Genomic DNA, 18,451 nt, shown 5'->3' on the forward strand with positions numbered 1-18,451 from the left:
TCTCCCTCTAACCCCCCATCTCTCTCCCTCTAACCCCCCATCTCTCTCCCTCTAACCCCCCTTCTCTCTCCCTCTAACCCCCACATCTCTCTCCTTCTCTCTCCCTCTAACCCCCCATCTCTCTCCCTCTAACCCCCTTCTCTCCCCCTCTAACCCCCATCTCTCTCCCTCTAACCCCCCATCTCTCTCTCCTTCTCCCTCCCTCAACCCCCCATCTCTCTCCCTCTAACCCCCCATCTCTCTCCTTCTCTCTCCCTCTAACCCCCCATCTCTCTCCCTCTAACCCCCTTCTCTCTCCCTCTAACCCCCCATCTCTCTCCCTCTAACCCCCCCTCTCTCTCCCTCTAACCCCCATCTCTCTCCCTCTAACCCCCCATCTCTCTCCCTCTAACCCCCCTTCTCTCTCCCTCTAACCCCCCATCTCTCTCCCTCTAACCCCCATCTCTCTCCCTCTAACCCCCCTTCTCTCTCCCTCTAACCCCCCATCTCTCTCCCTCTAACCCCCCATCTCTCTCCCTCTAACCCCCCTTCTCTCTCCCTCTAACCCCCCATCTCTCTCCCTCTAACCCCCTTCTCTCTCCCTCTAACCCCCCTTCTCTCTCCCTCTAACCCCCCATCTCTCTCCCTCTAACCCCCTTCTCTCTCCCTCTAACCCCCCCTCTCTCTCCCCTTCTCTCCCCTCTAACCCCCCATCTCTCTCTCCTTCTCTCTCCCTCTAACCCCCCTTCTCTCTCCCTCTAACCCCCATCTCTCTCCCTCTAACCCCCCATCTCTCTCCCCTTCTCTCTCCCTCTAACCCCCCTTCTCTCTCCCTCTAACCCCCCATCTCTCTCCCTCTAACCCCCCATCTCTCTCTCCTTCTCCCTCCCTCTAACCCCCCATCTCTCTCCCTCTAACCCCCCATCTCTCCCCCTCTAACCCCCCTTCTCTCTCCCTCTAACCCCCCATCTCTCCCCCTCTAACCCCCCTTCTCTCCCCCTCTAACCCCCTTCTCTCCCCTCTAACCCCCTTTTCTCTCTCTCCATCTCTCTCCCTCTAACCCCCCTTCTCTCCCCCTCTAACCCCCATCTCTCCCCCTCTAACCCCCCATCTCTCTCCCTCTAACCCCCCATCTCTCTCCCTCTAACCCCCCTTCTCTCTCCTCTAACCCCCATCTCTCTCCCCATCTCTCTCCCTCTAACCCCCCTTCTCTCTCCCTCTAACCCCCACCCCTCTCTCCCTCTAACCCCCATCTCTCTCCCTCTAACCCCCCATCTCTCTCCCTCTAACCCCCCTTCTCTCTCCCCCTTCTCTCCCTCTAACCCCCCATCTCTCCCCCTCTAACCCCCCATCTCTCTCCCCATCTCTCTCCCTCTAACCCCCCTTCTCTCTCCCTCTAACCCCCCATCTCTCTCCCTCTAACCCCCTTCTCTCTCCCTCTAACCCCCATCTCTCTCCCCCATCTCTCTCCCTCTAACCCCCTTCTCTCTCCCCCTTCTCTCCCTCTAACCCCCCATCTCTCCCCCTCTAACCCCCCATCTCTCTCCCCATCTCTCTCCCCCCTTCTCTCTCCCTCTAACCCCCACTCCCTCTCTCTCTCCCTCCTCTAACCCCCTCCTCTCTCCCCCCCCCCATCTCTCTCCCTCTAACCCCCCATCTCTCTCCCCATCTCTCTCCCTCTAACCCCCCTCTCTCTCCCTCTAACCCCCCTCTCTCTCTCCATCTCTCCCCTCTAACCCCCCATCTCTCTCCCTCTAACCCCCATCTCTCCCCCTCTAACCCCCATCTCTCTCCCTTCTCTCTCCCTCTAACCCCCATCTCTCTCCCTCTAACCCCCCATCTCTCTCCCTCTAACCCCCCTTCTCTCTCCCTCTAACCCCCCATCTCTCTCCCTCTAACCCCCATCTCTCTCCCTCTAACCCCCTTCTCTCTCCCTCTAACCCCCCATCTCTCTCCCTCTAACCCCCCTTCTCTCTCCCTCTAACCCCCATCTCTCTCCCTCTAACCCCCCTTCTCTCTCCCTCTAACCCCCCATCTCTCTCCCCATCTCTCTCCCTCTAACCCCCCATCTCTCTCCCTCTAACCCCCATCTCTCTCCCTCTAACCCCCCATCTCTCTCCCCATCTCTCTCCCTCTAACCCCCATCTCTCTCCCCATCTCTCTCCCTCTAACCCCCCATCTCTCTCCCTCTAACCCCCATCATCTCTCCCTCTAACCCCCTTTCTCTCTCCCTCTAACCCCCATCTCTCTCCCCATCTCTCTCCCTCTAACCCCCCATCTCTCTCCCTCTAACCCCCATCTCTCTCCCTCTAACCCCCCTTCTCTCTCCCTCTAACCCCCCATCTCTCTCCCTCTAACCCCCCATCTCTCTCCCTCTAACCCCCCATCTCTCTCCCTCTAACCCCCATCTCTCCCCCTCTAACCCCCCTTCTCTCTCCCTCTAACCCCCCATCTCTCCCCCTCTAACCCCCCTTCTCTCCCCCTCTAACCCCCCTTCTCTCCCCCTCTAACCCCCCTTCTCTCTCTCCATCTCTCTCCCTCTAACCCCCCTTCTCTCCCCTCTAACCCCCATCTCTCCCCCTCTAACCCCCCATCTCTCTCCCTCTAACCCCCCATCTCTCTCCCTCTAACCCCAATCTCTCTCCCTCTAACCCCCATCTCTCTCCCTCTAACCCCCATCTCTCCCCCCTCTAACCCCCCTTCTCTCTCCCTCTAACCCCCCATCTCTCCCCCTCTAACCCCCCTTCTCTCCCCGTCTAACCCCCTTCTCTCTCTCCATCTCTCTCCCTCTAACCCCCATCTCTCCCCCTCTAACCCCCCTTCTCTCTCCCTCTAACCCCCCATCTCTCCCCCTCTAACCCCCTTCTCTCCCCCTCTAACCCCCTTCTCTCCCCCTCTACCCCCCCATCTCTCTCCCTCTAACCCCCCATCTCTCTCTCCTTCTCTCTCCCTCTAACCCCCCATCTCTCTCCCTCTAACCCCCCTTCTCTCTCCCTCTAACCCCCCTTCTCTCTCCCTCTAACCCCCCTTCTCTCCCCCCTCTAACCCCCCCATCTCTCTCCCTCTAACCCCCATCTCTCTCTCCTTCTCTCTCCCTCTAACCCCCATCTCTCTCCCTCTAACCCCCCATCTCTCTCCCTCTAACCCCCTTCTCTCCCCCTCTAACCCCCTTCTCTCTCCCTCTAACCCCCCATCTCTCTCTCCATCTCTCCCCCTCTAACCCCCATCTCTCTCTCCTTCTCTCCCCCTCTAACCCCCCATCTCTCCCCCTCTAACCCCCATCTCTCTCTCCTTCTCTCCCCTCTAACCCCCCCATCTCTCTCCCTCTAACCCCCCATCTCTCTCCCTCTAACCCCCCATCTCTCTCTCCTTCTCTCTCCCTCTAACCCCCCATCTCTCCCCCTCTAACCCCCCTTCTCTCCCCCTCTAACCCCCCTCTCTCCCCCTCTAACCCCCCTTCTCTCCCCTCTAACCCCCCTTCTCTCCCCCTCTAACCCCCCCCATCTCTCTCCTTCTCTCTCCCTCTAACCCCCCATCTCTCCCCCTCTAACCCCCCTTCTCTCCCCTCTAACCCCCCTTCTCTCCCCCTCTAACCCCCTTCTCTCCCCCTCTAACCCCCCCATCTCTCTCTCCTCTCTCTCCCTCTAACCCCCCATCTCTCCCCCTCTAACCCCCCTTCTCTCCCCCTCTAACCCCCCTTCTCTCCCCCTCTAACCCCCCTTCTCTCCCCCTCTAACCCCCCATCTCTCTCTCCTTCTCTCCCCCTCTAACCCCCCTTCTCTCCCCCTCTAACCCCCTTCTCTCCCCCTCTAACCCCCCTTCTCTCCCCCTCTAACCCCCCATCTCTCTCTCCTTCTCTCCCCTCTAACCCCCCATCTCTCTCCCTCTAACCCCCTTCTCTCCCCCTCTAACCCCCCCTTCTCTCCCCCTCTAACCCCCCTTCTCTCCCCCTCTAACCCCCTTCTCTCCCCCTCTAACCCCCCATCTCTCTCCTTCTCTCCCCCTCTAACCCCCATCTCTCCCCCTCTAACCCCCCATCTCTCTCCCTCTAACCCCCCATCTCTCTCTCCATCTCTCTCCCTCTAACCCCCCATCTCTCTCCCTCTAACCCCCCTTCTCTCCCCCCTCTAACCCCCTTCTCTCTCCCTCTAACCCCCATCTCTCTCTCCATCTCTCCCCCCTCTAACCCCCCATCTCTCTCTCCATCTCTCCCCCTCTAACCCCCATCTCTCTCTCCTTCTCTCCCCCTCTAACCCCCCTTCTCTCCCCCTCTAACCCCCCTTCTGTCTCTCCTTCTAACCCCCCTTCTCTCCCTCTCCACATCTCGCTCTCCATCTCTCTCTCCACCCTCTGAATATCTCATGGTGTGTATAGAAGTCATGGTTGGATTTAACTGGATTCAATAATGCATAGACAGGAGCCCAGTCCAAAAATACACTCACAACAGAAATAGCAATCTAGCCATAAATAAAACACCTATCCTAGTCTACAGTCCACTCTCCACCAATGGGTTTCACCATAGGGTAACCTGTCACTGAACAGTCAGCCACACTAACTTGTCTCTGAACAGTCAGTCCCACTAACCTGTCTCTGAACAGTCAGCCACACTAACTTGTCTCTGAACAGTCAGTCCCACTAACCTGTCTCTGAACAGTCAGCCACACTAACTTGTCTCTGAACAGTCAGTCCCACTAACCTGTCTCTGAACAGTCAGCCACACTAACTTGTCTCTGAACAGTCAGTCCCACTAACCTGTCTCTGAACAGTCAGTCCCACTAACCTGTCTCTGAACAGTCAGTCCCACTAACCTGTCTCTGAACAGTCAGTCCCACTAACCTGTCTCTGAACAGTCAGCCACACTAACTTGTCTCTGAACAGTCAGTCCCACTAACCTGTCTCTGAACAGTCAGCCACACTAACCTGTCTCTGAACAGTCAGTCCCACTAACCTGTCTCTGAACAGTCAGCCACACTAACTTGTCTCTGAACAGTCAGTCCCACTAACTTGTCTCTGAACAGTCAGTCCCACTAACCTGTCTCTGAACAGTCAGTCCCACTAACCTGTCTCTGAACAGTCAGCCACACTAACTTGTCTCTGAACAGTCAGTCCCACTAACCTGTCTCTGAACAGTCAGCCACACTAACCTGTCACTGAACAGTCAGTCCCACTAACCTGTCTCTGAACAGTCAGCCACACTAACTTGTCTCTGAACAGTCAGTCCCACTAACCTGTCTCTGAACAGTCAGTCCCACTAACCTGTCTCTGAACAGTCAGCCACACTAACCTGTCTCTGAACAGTCAGTCACACTAACCAGGCATGTTTATCCCCTGAGAAGGCTGCTTTCACAGCTCTATCTCCTCACCTATCACCTCACATCTCCTCACCTATCACCTCACAGCCCTAACTCACATCTCCTCACCTATCACCTCACAGCCCTAACTCACATCTCCTCACCTATCACCTCACAGCCCTAACTCACATCTCCTCACCTATCACCTCACAGCTTTAACTCACATCTCCTCACCTATCACCTCACAGCCCTAACTCACATCTCCTCACCTATCACCTCACAGCCCTAACTCACATCTCCTCACCTATCACCTCACAGCCCTAACTCACATCTCCTCACCTATCACCTCACAGCCCTAACTCACATCTCCTCACCTATCACCTCACAGCTTTAACTCACATCTCCTCACCTATCACCTCACAGCCCTAACTCACATCTCCTCACCTATCACCTCACATCTCCTCACCTATCACCTCACAGCCCTAACTCACATCTCCTCACCTATCACCTCACAGCCCTAACTCACATCTCCTCACCTATCACCTCACAGCCCTAACTCACATCTCCTCACCTATCACCTCACAGCTTTAACTCACATCTCCTCACCTATCACCTCACAGCCCTAACTCACATCTCCTCACCTATCACCTCACAGCCCTAACTCACATCTCCTCACCTATCACCTCACAGCCCTAACTCACATCTCCTCACCTATCACCTCACAGCCCTAACTCACATCTCCTCACCTATCACCTCACAGCTTTAACTCACATCTCCTCACCTATCACCTCACAGCCCTAACTCACATCTCCTCACCTATCACCTCACATCTTCTCACCTATCACCTCACAGCCCTAACTCACATCTCCTCACCTATCACCTCACAGCCCTAACTCACATCTCCTCACCTATCACCTCACATCCCTAACTCACATCTCCTCACCTATCACCTCACAGCCCTAACTCACATCTCCTCACCTATCACCTCACAGCTTTAACTCACATCTCTCACCTATCACCTCACAGCCCTAACTCACATCTCCTCACCTATCACCTCACATCTTCTCACCTATCACCTCACAGCCCTAACTCACATCTCCTCACCTATCACCTCACAGCCCTAACTCACATCTCCTCACCTATCACCTCACAGCCCTAACTCACATCTCCTCACCTATCACCTCACAGCTTTAACTCACATCTCCTCACCTATCACCTCACAGCCCTAACTCACATCTCCTCACCTATCACCTCACATCTTCTCACCTATCACCTCACAGCCCTAACTCACATCTCCTCACCTATCACCTCACATCCCTAACTCACATCTCCTCACCTATCACCTCACAGCCCTAACTCACATCTCCTCACCTATCACCTCACAGCCCTAACTCACATCTTCTCACCTATCACCTCACAGCCCTAACTCACATCTCCTCACCTATCACCTCACAGCTTTAACTCACATCTCCTCACCTATCACCTCACAGCCCTAACTCACATCTCCTCACCTATCACCTCACATCTTCTCACCTATCACCTCACAGCCCTAACTCACATCTCCTCACCTATCACCTCACAGCCCTAACTCACATCTCCTCACCTATCACCTCACAGCCCTAACTCACATCTCCTCACCTATCACCTCACAGCTTTAACTCACATCTCCTCACCTATCACCTCACAGCCCTAACTCACATCTCCTCACCTATCACCTCACATCTTCTCACCTATCACCTCACAGCCCTAACTCACATCTCCTCACCTATCACCTCACATCCCTAACTCACATCTCCTCACCTATCACCTCACAGCCCTAACTCACATCTCCTCACCTATCACCTCACAGCCCTAACTCACATCTTCTCACCTATCAACTCACAGCCCTAACTCACATCTCCTCACCTATCACCTCACAGCTTTAACTCACATCTCCTCACCTATCACCTCACAGCCCCTAACTCACATCTCCTCACCTATCACCTCACATCTTCTCACCTATCACCTCACAGCCCTAACTCACATCTCCTCACCTATCACCTCACAGCCCTAACTCACATCTCCTCACCTATCACCTCACAGCCCTAACTCACATCTCCTCACCTATCACCTCACAGCTTTAACTCACATCTCCTCACCTATCACCTCACAGCCCTAACTCACATCTCCTCACCTATCACCTCACATCTTCTCACCTATCACCTCACAGCCCTAACTCACATCTCCTCACCTATCACCTCACAGCCCTAACTCACATCTCCTCACCTATCACCTCACAGCCCTAACTCACATCTCCTCACCTATCACCTCACATCCCTAACTCACATCTCCTCACCTATCACCTCAAAGCCCTATCTCACATCTCCTCACCTATCACCTCACATCTCCTCACCTATCACCTCACAGCTTTAACTCACATCTTCTCACCTATCACCTCACAGCCCTAACTCACATCTCCTCACCTATCACCTCACAGCTTTAACTCACATCTCCTCACCTATCACCTCACAGCTTTAACTCACATCTCCTCACCTATCACCTCACAGCCCTAACTCACATCTCCTCACCTATCACCTCACAGCCCTAACTCACATCTCCTCACCTATCACCTCACAGCCCTAACTCACATCTCCTCACCTATCACCTCACAGCCCTAACTCACATCTCCTCACCTATCACCTCACAGCTTTAACTCACATCTCCTCACCGATCACCTCACAGCTTTAACTCACATCTCCTCACCTATCACCTAACAGCCCTAACTCACATCTCCTCACCTACCACCTCACAGCTTTAACTCACATTTTCTCACCTATCATCTCTAACTCACATATTCTCACCTATCACCTCACAGCCCTAACTCACATCTTCTCACCTATCACCTCACAGCTCTAACTCAGAGGATAGGTATCTTAAAACCCTGTGTAAAGCTGAACAACAACAGATGATAAACGGCTAGCTAGGGTAGCTGCTGTGGATTTCCTCATTAGCATAACAATCCCAACAGGCTGCCTGGGAACTCCCATAATATCTTCCACACAGCAATTAAACCACTATCTTTAGAAAACCCCATTTCAGCTTCTGTTGCTTTATGGAACGGCCATGTTTGGCCTGACAATACCAGTCATGAGATCACAACAATACCAGTCATGAGATCACAACAATACCAGTCATGAGATCACAACAATACCAGTCATGAGAACACAACAATACCAGTCATGAGATCACAACAATACCAGTCATGAGATCACAACAATACCAGTCATGAGATCACAACAATACCAGTCATGAGATCACAACAATACCAGTCATGAGATCACAACATTACCAGTCATGAGATCACAACAATACCCAGTCATGAGATCACAACAATACCAGTCATGAGATCACAACAATACCAGTCATGAGATCACAACAATACCAGTCATGAGATCACAACAATACCAGTCATGAGAACACAACAATACCAGTCATGAGATCACAACATTACCAGTCATGAGATCACAACAATACCAGTAATGAGAACACAACAATACCAGTCATGAGATCACAACAATACCAGTCATGAGATCACAACAATACCAGTAATGAGAACACAACAATACCAGTCATGAGATCACAACAATACCAGTCATGAGATCACAACAATACCAGTCATGAGATCACAACAATACCAGTCATGAGATCACAACAATACCAGTCATGAGATCACAACATTACCAGTCATGAGATCACAACAATACCAGTCATGAGATCACAACAATACCAGTCATGAGATCACAACAATACCAGTCATGAGATCACAACAATACCAGTCATGAGATCACAACAATACCAGTAATGAGAACACAACAATACCAGTCATGAGATCACAACAATACCAGTCATGAGATCACAACAATACCAGTCATGAGATCACAACAATACCAGTCATGAGATCACAACAATACCAGTCATGAGATCACAACAATACCAGTCATGAGATCACAACATTACCAGTAATGAGAACACAACAATACCAGTAATGAGAACACAACAATCCCAGCAGGCATTGACACAAACAGATCTAGGACCAGGCTACCATTTCAGTAAGACGAGGCTGAATATTCATACCAGTTAAATGGCAGCAGTGTTGTCATTTGACTCTGTTCCAGTCTGCTCTGCTGCGTACCATTACTGTCACATCCTAGTCTCTGATTGGTTCATTAATGCAAAGCCAACCTTTTATACATGAAGGTCCAATGCAGGTGTTTTTATCGCAATATAAAATCATTTCTGGGAAACAATAAAGTACCTTACTGTGATTGTTTTCCATTAAAATGGTCAAAAGAAACAAATAGCTTCTTAGCAAAGAGCGATTTCTCAAGCAATCATTTTGCAAGTACTGTCTGGGAGTGGCCTGAGTGGGGAGGGGAAAACTGAAAACTAGCTGTCATTGGCAGAGAGGTTTGGAACTCTCTTTCTTATTGGTCTATTACCTAATTTAACGCCTGGTGATGTCACCAGACAGGCAAAAACTCCATCCCACCAAAAAAGGCTGACATTTCAGGCGGTCTTTTCAAACAGCTCTTCCACTAAAAAGCATTATCATTATTTTCACAATGTCACAGTATTCTTCCAACCTCATAGTGTGGAAATATACACTACATGACCAAAAGTATGTGCTCGTCGAATATCTCATTCCAAAATCATGGGCATTAATATGGAGTTGGTCCCCCCTTTTGCTGCTATAACAGCCTCCACTCTTCTGGGAAGGCTTTCCACTAGATGTTGGAACATTGCTGCGGGGACTTGCTTCCATTCAGCCACAAGAGCATTAGTGAGGTCGGGCACTGATTTGTCCGTCGGACTGCCAGATGGTGAAGCGTGATTCATCACTCCAGAGAATACGTTTCTACTGCTGTCCAATGGAGGCGAGCTTTACACCACTCCAGCCGACGCTTGGCATTGCGGATGTTGATCTGAGGCTTGAGTGGGGCTGCTCAGCCATGGACACCCATTTAATGAAGCTCCCGACTAACAGTTCTTGTGCTGACGTTGCTTCCAGAGGCAGTTTGGAACTCGGTAGTGAGTGTTGCAACCGAGGACAAACTATTGATACATGCTACACGCTTCAGCACTCGGTGGTCCCGTTCTGTGAGCTTGTGTGGCCTACCACTTCATGGCTGAGCCGTTGTTGCTCCTAGACGTTTCCACTTCACAATAACAGCACTTACAGTTGACCGGGGCAGCTCTAGCAGGGCAGAAATGTGACAAACTGACTTGTTGGAAAGGTGGCATCCTATGATGGTGCCACGTTGAAAGTCACTGACCTCTTCAGTAACGGGCCATTCTACTGCCAATGATTGCATGGCTGTGTGCTTAATTTTATACACCTGGCTGAAATAGCCGAATCCACGAATTTGAAGGGGTGCCCACACACTTTGTATATAGGGCGGCAGGTAGCTTAGTGGTTAAGAGCGTTGTGCCAGTAACCGAAAGGTCGCTGGTTCTAATCCCCGAGCCAAAAAGGTGAAAAATCTGTCGATGTGCCCTTGAGCAAGGCACTTAACCCTAATTGCTCCTGTAAGTCGCTCTGGATAAGAGCGTCTGCTAACTGACTAAAATGTAAAATGTATATACAGTGCCTTCAGAAAGTATTCAGACCCCTTGACTTTTTCCACATTTTGTTATGTTACAGCCTTATTCTAAAATTGATTAAATAAATAAAAATCGTCAACAATCTATGCCCAATACCCCAAAATGACAGAGCAAAAACAGATTTTTTGAAATTTTTGCAAATGTATTAAAAATAAAAAACTGAAATACATGATTTACATAAGTATTCAGACCCTTTGCTATGAGACACAAAATTGAGGTCAGGTGCATCCTGTTTCCATTGATCATCTTTGAGATGTTTCTACAACTTGATTGGAGTCCACCTGTGGTAAATTCAATTGATTGGACATGATTTGGAAAGGCACACACCTGTCTATATAAGGTCCTACAGTTGACAGTGCATGTCAAAGCAAAATCCAAGCCATGAGGTCCAAGGAATTGTCCGTAGAGCTCTGAGACAGGATTGTGTCGAAGCACAGATCTGGGGAAGGGTACCAAAAAATGTCTGCAGCATTGAAGGTCCCCAAGAACACAGTGGCCTCCATCATTCTTAAATGGATGAAGTTTGGAACCACCAAGAGTGGTCTAAGGCACTCCATTGCAGTGCTAGCTGTGCCACTATCCTGGTTCGAATCCAGGCTCTGTCGTAGCCAGCTGCGACCGGGAGACCCATGGGGCGGCGCGCAATTGGCCCAGCGTCGTCCAGGGTAGGGGAGGGAATGGCCGGCAGGGATGTAGCTCAGTTGATAGAGCATGGCGTTTGCAACGCCAGGGTTGTGGGTTCGATTCCCACAGGGGGTATGAAAAAAACAAAAACAAAAAAAATTATAATGTATGCACTAACTGTAAGTCGCTCTGGATAAGAGCGTAGGCTAAATTACTAAAATGTAAAATGTAATGCCAGTTAGCAGACGTCACTGAGACAACTGTCGAGAGACCTAGCTGGTAAATTCGCTCTGGCTATATACTCCGATTTCAGACCAGTGTGCCAGAGCGCAGAATAACTGATGAATTTTACGAACGCTCAACATCCGTTTAATATGGCCGGTTTCAACCCTACTCCTCGGCCTGAGCGTCCAGGGGTAGTGTTTAGAACATGGCCTCACATGTGAATCCTTAAAGAGCTGGGCGGGGCTAAAGGGTGTGAACGATGCTGAATGGGTGGAGACAAAGAAGAGCTCTCCAGTAGGTACCAAAACATTCAAGGGCCATTTTATCAAAAGTGAGGTACAAGTTTATCAACTTTCAAAGCAGAATGACTTTCCCATTGTCCCTCAACTGTAGTGTATGATATACAATTTTCTAGCTCTGAGTCTCTACTTTTATCCAATGTAAAAAACACAATTTCATGCTACATAAGACAGAATTGAGTCGGTCGGTCACATATTAAACACAGGAATATCACGTTTTTGGCAGAACTGGGCCTTTAACTCTACAAGTTGTTTTCTGTCTACCATGGTGACAAACACAAGTGTGCATCCCAAATGGCACCCTATTCCATATATAGTGCACTACTGGCCCTGGTCAACAGTAATGCACTATATAGGGAATAGGGTACCATTCTCTGGTCTAAAGTAGTGCACTATATAGGGAATAGGGTACCATTCTCTGGTCTAAAGTAGTGCACTATATAGGGAATAGGGTGCCATTCTCTGGTCTAAAGTAGTGCACTATATAGGGAATAGGGTGCCATTCTCTGGTCTAAAGTAGTGCACTATATAGGGAATAGGGTACCATTCTCTGGTCTAAAGTAGTGCACTATATAGGGAATAGGGTGCCATTCTCTGGTCTAAAGTAGTGCACTATATAGGGAATAGGGTGCCATTCTCTGGTCTAAAGTAGTGCACTATATAGGGAATAGGGTGCCATTCTCTGGTCTAAAGTAGTGCACTATATAGGGAATAGGGTGCCATTCTCTGGTCTAAAGTAGTGCACTATATAGGGAATAGGGTGCCATTCTCTGGTCTAAAGTAGTGCACTATATAGGGAATAGGGTGCCATTCTCTGGTCTAAAGTAGTGCACTATATAGGGAATAGGGTGCCATTTGGGACACATCCAAACACAAGTCTTCCCTCAACATAATTGAATCTCTTTAGGTTTAATTGCAGACAGCAAAAGCACTAGACATGTCCATTTGTCACTGAGGACCATAGAACACCATTTTCGCTTCATCACCTCCATTTCTGCTGTTCAATTCAATTGAATTAGCAGAGTGAGATTCACTGGGTTAATTGAACTACTGTCTGTCTGGTGGTAGACTGTGTGTGTGTGTGTGTGTGTGTGTGTGTGTGTGTGTGTGTGTGTGTGTGTGTGTGTGGTAGATTGACAGGCTTAATGGATGCTGATACAGAGTAGAGTTGATGAACATAAACAGAATAAACAGACACAGTGAATAGCCTCTGGATGGAGAAGTCATTATGCTAGCTCTCAGTGTAGAAACAGACACAGTGAATAGCCTCTGCATGGAGAAGTCATTATGCTAGCTCTCAGAGTAGAAACAGACACAGTGAATAGCCTCTGGATGGAGAAGTCATTATGCTAGCTCTCAGAGCAGAAACAGACACAGTGAATAGCCTCTGCATGGAGAAGTCATTATGCTAGCTCTCAGAGTAGAAACAGACACAGTGAATAGCCTCTGGATGGAGAAGTCATTATGCTAGCTCTCAGAGTAGAAACAGACACAGTGAATAGCCTCTGGATGGAGAAGTCATTATGCTAGCTCTCAGTGTAGAAACAGACACAGTGAATAGCCTCTGGATGGAGAAGTCATTATGCTAGCTCTCAGAGTAGAAACAGACACAGTGAATAGCCTCTGGATGGAGAAGTCATTATGCTAGATCTCAGAGTAGAAACAGACACAGTGAATAGCCTCTGGATGGAGAAGTCATTATGCTAGCTCTCAGAGTAGAAACAGACACAGTGAATAGCCTCTGCATGGAGAAGTCATTATGCTAGCTCTCAGAGTAGAAACAGACACAGTGAATAGCCTCTGGATGGAGAAGTCATTATGCTAGATCTCAGAGTAGAAACAGACACAGTGAATAGCCTCTGGATGGAGAAGTCATTATGCTAGCTCTCAGAGTAGAAACAGACACAGTGAATAGCCTCTGGATGGAGAAGTTTCTTAAAATGCTACTTTTACTTGAGTAAAAAAACAATAATTCTCTCTCTCTCTCTCTCCTCTTCCAAGATGAGTGTTCTTCAGCCTGAATCGGATGAGATGCCCCCCTCCACCATCACCCTGACCCCTGTCACCACCCCCACCCCGACCCCCGTCAAAGAAGAGCTGGAGTGTAAAATCTGCTACCAGAGCTACAATGCCCGCAGCCGCAGGCCCAAGATCCTGGACTGCCTCCACCGGGTGTGCGCCCGCTGCCTCAACAAGATCCTGGACCTGGGGGACGTCTTGGGCTGCATTTCCTGCCCCTTCTGCCGACATGAAACAGAGGTCAGCGAATACGAGGTGTCGGGCCTCCCTGACGACTCCAAAATCATGTCCTGCCTGGCCGTCAGGGATAAGTCCTGGAGCTCCGACCACAGCAAAGAGGTGGTCCTCACCCCCAAGAGCCTGTCCTCCACCTCCTCCTCCACCTCGCACGACTCCTCCAACTGCCTGGTGATCACTATCATGGAGGTCCAGAGGGACACTGGGTCCGGGGGGCGTGGCTTGGGCATCTCAGACCACTACACAGAGCACAGCCTGGACTCCATCTCTGTGGGCTCCAACGGGCCGGAGGTTCAGGACGCCCTGTCCAGGCTCTGTACCCACGTCCCCCGGATCCTGGTGTGGCTCCTGGGTTTGTTCTACTTCGGGTCCCTGCCCCTGGGAATCTACCTGCTGGTGATCCAGAGGGTGACGCTGGGTATAGTCTGTGTGAGCCTGGTCCCCTCCAGTCTGACTGTGTGTCTGGTCTATGGGTTCTGCCAGTGTCTCTGCCAGGGAATGTGTGACTGCTCGTCTAGGGGCTGACTGGCTGGCTGACTGGCTGGCTGGCTGGCTGGCTGGCTGGCTGACTGGCTGGCTGGCTGGCTGACTGGCTGGCTGGCTGGCTGACTGGCTGGCTGGCTGACTGACTGACTGACTGGCTGGCTGGCTGGCTGGTTCAACAGAGTACTGACTGTTGCTGGGGTGGTGGGATGTTGGGATTGGAGGTAAGGAAAATAATGGACTGTTGGAGCCATCATGGCGTCCTTTATTGTCCAAATCTAACGACCAGCCGGGTTGGAGGGAGGGAATACAATGCACTGCTGGAGTCAACATGGCGTCCTTTACTGTGTCAATCAGAACAAGGGGATTGCCAATCTCTGTATTGAAAGGTGTTTGCTGAACTCTCCATACGCTCTATGGATGGAGAACTTGGACCAAATGGGCCTTCCAGCCCCATGGGAGAGACTGGAGACAAATGGATGGGTGGGTGGAAAACAATGGACTGTCGGTCGGTCCCATCATGGTGTCTGTTACCGTTGTCAAATCACATGGCACAGAGCCTTCCAGACAAACTCTCAATATGTCACAGAGCCTTCCAGACCTATAGGTTGGTTTTATTTCCATGTGCAACAATGGGGCACTTTGGCAGTTAACAGTAAAGAAAACAGAGTTGCAGTGCAGTTTCCAATAGATCAGATAATAAGAACGTTAACATGATTAAAAAGAGGAACATCATGTGAACATCTAGCCCATCTAGTGTCCTATGAGAGAGCCTGGGGATAAACAGCACCACTAAGATGTCTCTCTCAGTCTCCATGTTCACTCTACAGTATGACCCTGAGGACGGGGACTCAGATATATGGAGCCAAGATAAAGAGGTCTCTGACTACCTCTGAAGAGCTCTGTCTCCCTGTGTCTCTGTGTCTCTGTGTGTCTCTGTGTCTCTGTCTCTCTGTCTCCCTCTGTCTCTGTCTCCCTGTGTCTCTGTCTCCCTGTGTCTCTGTCTCCATGTCTCCCTGTGTCTCTGTCTCTCTGTGTCTCTGTCTCTCTGTGTCTCTGTGTGTCTCTGTCTCTCTGTGTCTGTCTCTCGGTGTCTCTGTCTCTCGGTGTCTCTGTCTCTCTGTGTCTCTGTCTCTCTGTGTCTCTGTCTCTCTGTCTCTCTGTGTCTCTGTGTCTCTGTGTCTCTGTGTCTCTGTGTCTCTGTCTCTCTGTGTCTCTGTCTCCCTGTGTCTCTGCCTCCCTGTGTCTCTGCCTCCCTGTGTCTCTGTCTCCCTGTGTCTCTGTCTCCCTGTGTCTCTGTGTGTCTCTGTCTCCCTATCTCCCTGTCTCCCTGTGTGAGAATATCAACAGGGTCAATGGTACTGGGACAGAGAATATCAACAGGGTCAATGGTACTGGGACAGAGAACATCAACAGGGTCAATGGTACTGGGACAGAGAATATCAACAGGGTCAATGGTACTGGGACAGAGAACATCAACAGGGTCAATGGTACTGGGACAGAGAATATCAACAGGGTCAATGGTACTGGGACAGTATTCTCTGTTGCACAAACCTAGATATCTCTCTCTGTCTCTCTCTCTCTCAATTTCAATTCAAATCAGTAGTCTGTATTGACATGGCAAGTTAAATTACTTACATTGTCAAAAGTATACATATACCAAAAATGTTGGGACCAACAGCAATAATAATAGTAGTAGTGGAAATGGGATTACCATTAACAGCAACTACAACAACAATATTAATGAGAATAAGAATACATTAAAGCAATAGTAGTCGACCAATCTCAACCTGACTGAGAAGACACATTACATGGTATGAAAGTTTAAACTAAATGGGAAATATTATTGACATTAAATTACACTTTTCACTGGCTGTCCCTCAGGTTGTGGCAGGAGGACACATAATTGGCTGCTGAAATTGCACATTTTGGGTTTTTACCCAATACATATTTGTTTTTTTCTTAATATTTTATAGTTTCAAATTCTTTGTACTGAATGATAATTTTGGGAAAGAAAGATTATCTTAGGTCTGAGTATTTGTCACAGTGTAATAGGAAATGCAGCTCTGTCTCTACCTCTCCCCGGGGGCAGAGTGAGCACAGCCTGTCCTCTCTGGGCAGCCAGGTTTGCCTGTGACCACCGGCCTCTATAGCCAGACTGTGCTCACTGAGTCTGTACCTAGTCAGTGTTTTCCTCAGTTTTCTATCAGTCACAGTGGTCAGATAGTCTGCCACCATGTACTGTCTGTTTAGAGACAAATAGCATTGAAGTTTACTTTGATTTTTTGTGATCTATTTTTATTTTTGCTTTGTGATGATTTGGTTGTGCCAGATGTTCTGAGTGCTGTCCTGAGGCTCTATGAGGTTGGTTTTGGTTAGTGAACTGAGCCTCAGAACCAGCTGGCTGAGGGGAATCTCAGTTATTCGCTCTCTCTGTCTCTTTCAGTCTCTCTGATCCAACAGACCATGAGGAACCCAGCTCTAGAGGCCATGTTCCTCTTGCCAGTCCATGACAGACTGACTGGCTATGAAAAGGACAACAACTGATATGTCATTGAAAAAAATGAGAAATTATGATTAAATAATGACTATATTTCTTGTTGCTTCTTTCTTTCTTTAAAACAACACATTTAAATAATCAATGATTTGTCTTATTTTCCCCCCAGATTAAACCAATCAAAAGCTCCATACTTCCATCAGTAGATTAAAGTCATCAGGAATAACATCAACTAGGCTATACTGAGGGGAGAGAGGAGGAGAGGAGAGGAGGAGGACAGGGGAGAGGAGGAAGACAGGGGAGAGAGGAGGAGGAAGACAGGGGAGAGAGGAGGAGGAGGAAGACAGGGGAGAGAGGAGGAGGAGGAAGACAGGGGAGAGAGGAGGAGGAGGAAGACAGGGGAGAGAGGAGGAGGAAGACAGGGGAGAGAGGAGGAGGAAGACAGGGGAGAGAGGAGGAGGAAGACAGGGGAGAGAGGAGGAGGAAGACAGGGGAGAGAGGAGGAGAGGAGAGGAGGAGGAGAGGGGAGGAAGACAGGGGAGAGAGGAGGAGGAGGACAGGGGAGAGAGGAGGAAGAAGACAGGGGAGAGAGGAGGAGGAAGAAAGGGGAGAGAGGAGGAGGAAGACAGGGGAGAGGAGGAGGAGGAAGACAGGGGAGAGAGGAGGAGGAAGACAGGGGAGAGAGGAGGAGGAAGACAGGGGAGAGAGGAGGAGGAGGAAGACAGGGGAGAGAGGAGGAGGAAGACAGGGGAGAGAGTAGGAGGAAGAAAGGGGAGAGAGGAAGAGGAAGACAGGGGAGAGAGGAGGAGGAAGACAGGGGAGAGAGGAGGAGGAAGACAGGGGAGAGAGGAGGAGGAAGACAGGAGAGAGAGGAGGAGGAAGACAGGGGAGATAGGAGGAGGAAGACAGGGGAGAGAGGAGGAGGAAGACAGGGGAGAGAGGAGGAGGAAGACAGGGGAGAGAGGAGGAGGAAGACAGGGGAGAGAGGAGGAGGAAGACAGGGGAGAGAGGAGGAGGAAGAAAGGGGAGAGAGGAGGAGGAAGACAGGGGAGAGAGGAGGAGGAAGACAGGGGAGAGAGGAAGAGGAAGACAGGGGAGAGAGGAGGAGGAGGACAGGGAGAGAGGAGGAGGAAGACAGGGGAGAGAGGAGGAGGAAG

The 18,451-nt window shown here is 50.0% G+C and overlaps 2 protein-coding genes and 2 long non-coding RNA genes across 7 annotated transcripts in view; 1 reads left to right on the forward strand and 3 right to left on the reverse strand.

Annotated features, from left to right (window-relative positions):
• Nucleotides 1–18,451, reverse strand: part of cep89 (centrosomal protein 89) — a 266,004-nt gene that overhangs the window by 47,752 nt on the left and 199,801 nt on the right. The gene's annotated exons all lie outside the window — the stretch shown is intronic.
• On the reverse strand, nt 5,312–6,537 carry LOC121564172. 2 transcript variants are annotated; one of them, XR_006000059.2, is made up of 4 exons: nt 6,347–6,537; nt 6,116–6,255; nt 5,744–6,023; nt 5,312–5,651 (listed from the first exon to the last, which is right to left on the reverse strand). It is a non-coding gene; the product is annotated as an uncharacterized LOC121564172 (long non-coding RNA). The 2 variants fall into 2 exon arrangements; XR_006658913.1 differs by having other exon boundaries at nt 5,312–5,644; nt 5,737–6,023.
• On the reverse strand, nt 6,998–7,605 carry LOC123485177. 2 transcript variants are annotated; one of them, XR_006658915.1, is made up of 3 exons: nt 7,473–7,605; nt 7,276–7,380; nt 6,998–7,112 (listed from the first exon to the last, which is right to left on the reverse strand). It is a non-coding gene; the product is annotated as an uncharacterized LOC123485177 (long non-coding RNA). The 2 variants fall into 2 exon arrangements; XR_006658914.1 differs by lacking the exon at nt 6,998–7,112 and adding an exon at nt 7,148–7,182.
• Nucleotides 14,060–14,839, forward strand: zgc:165481 (uncharacterized protein LOC100073327 homolog). The gene has a single exon (XM_041874209.2). It carries the CDS (start codon nt 14,060–14,062, stop codon nt 14,837–14,839), a length of 780 nt encoding a protein of 259 aa, XP_041730143.2.

This window comes from Coregonus clupeaformis, unplaced genomic scaffold (assembly GCF_020615455.1).
Source record: "Coregonus clupeaformis isolate EN_2021a unplaced genomic scaffold, ASM2061545v1 scaf0599, whole genome shotgun sequence".
NCBI classification, from domain to species: Eukaryota; Metazoa; Chordata; class Actinopteri; order Salmoniformes; family Salmonidae; genus Coregonus; species Coregonus clupeaformis.

What these genes read in the sequence shown, in the direction of transcription:
- zgc:165481 (XM_041874209.2), top strand. Translation starts at nt 14,060, where the DNA reads ATGAGTGTTCTTCAGCCTGAATCGGATGAGATGCCCCCCTCCACCATC.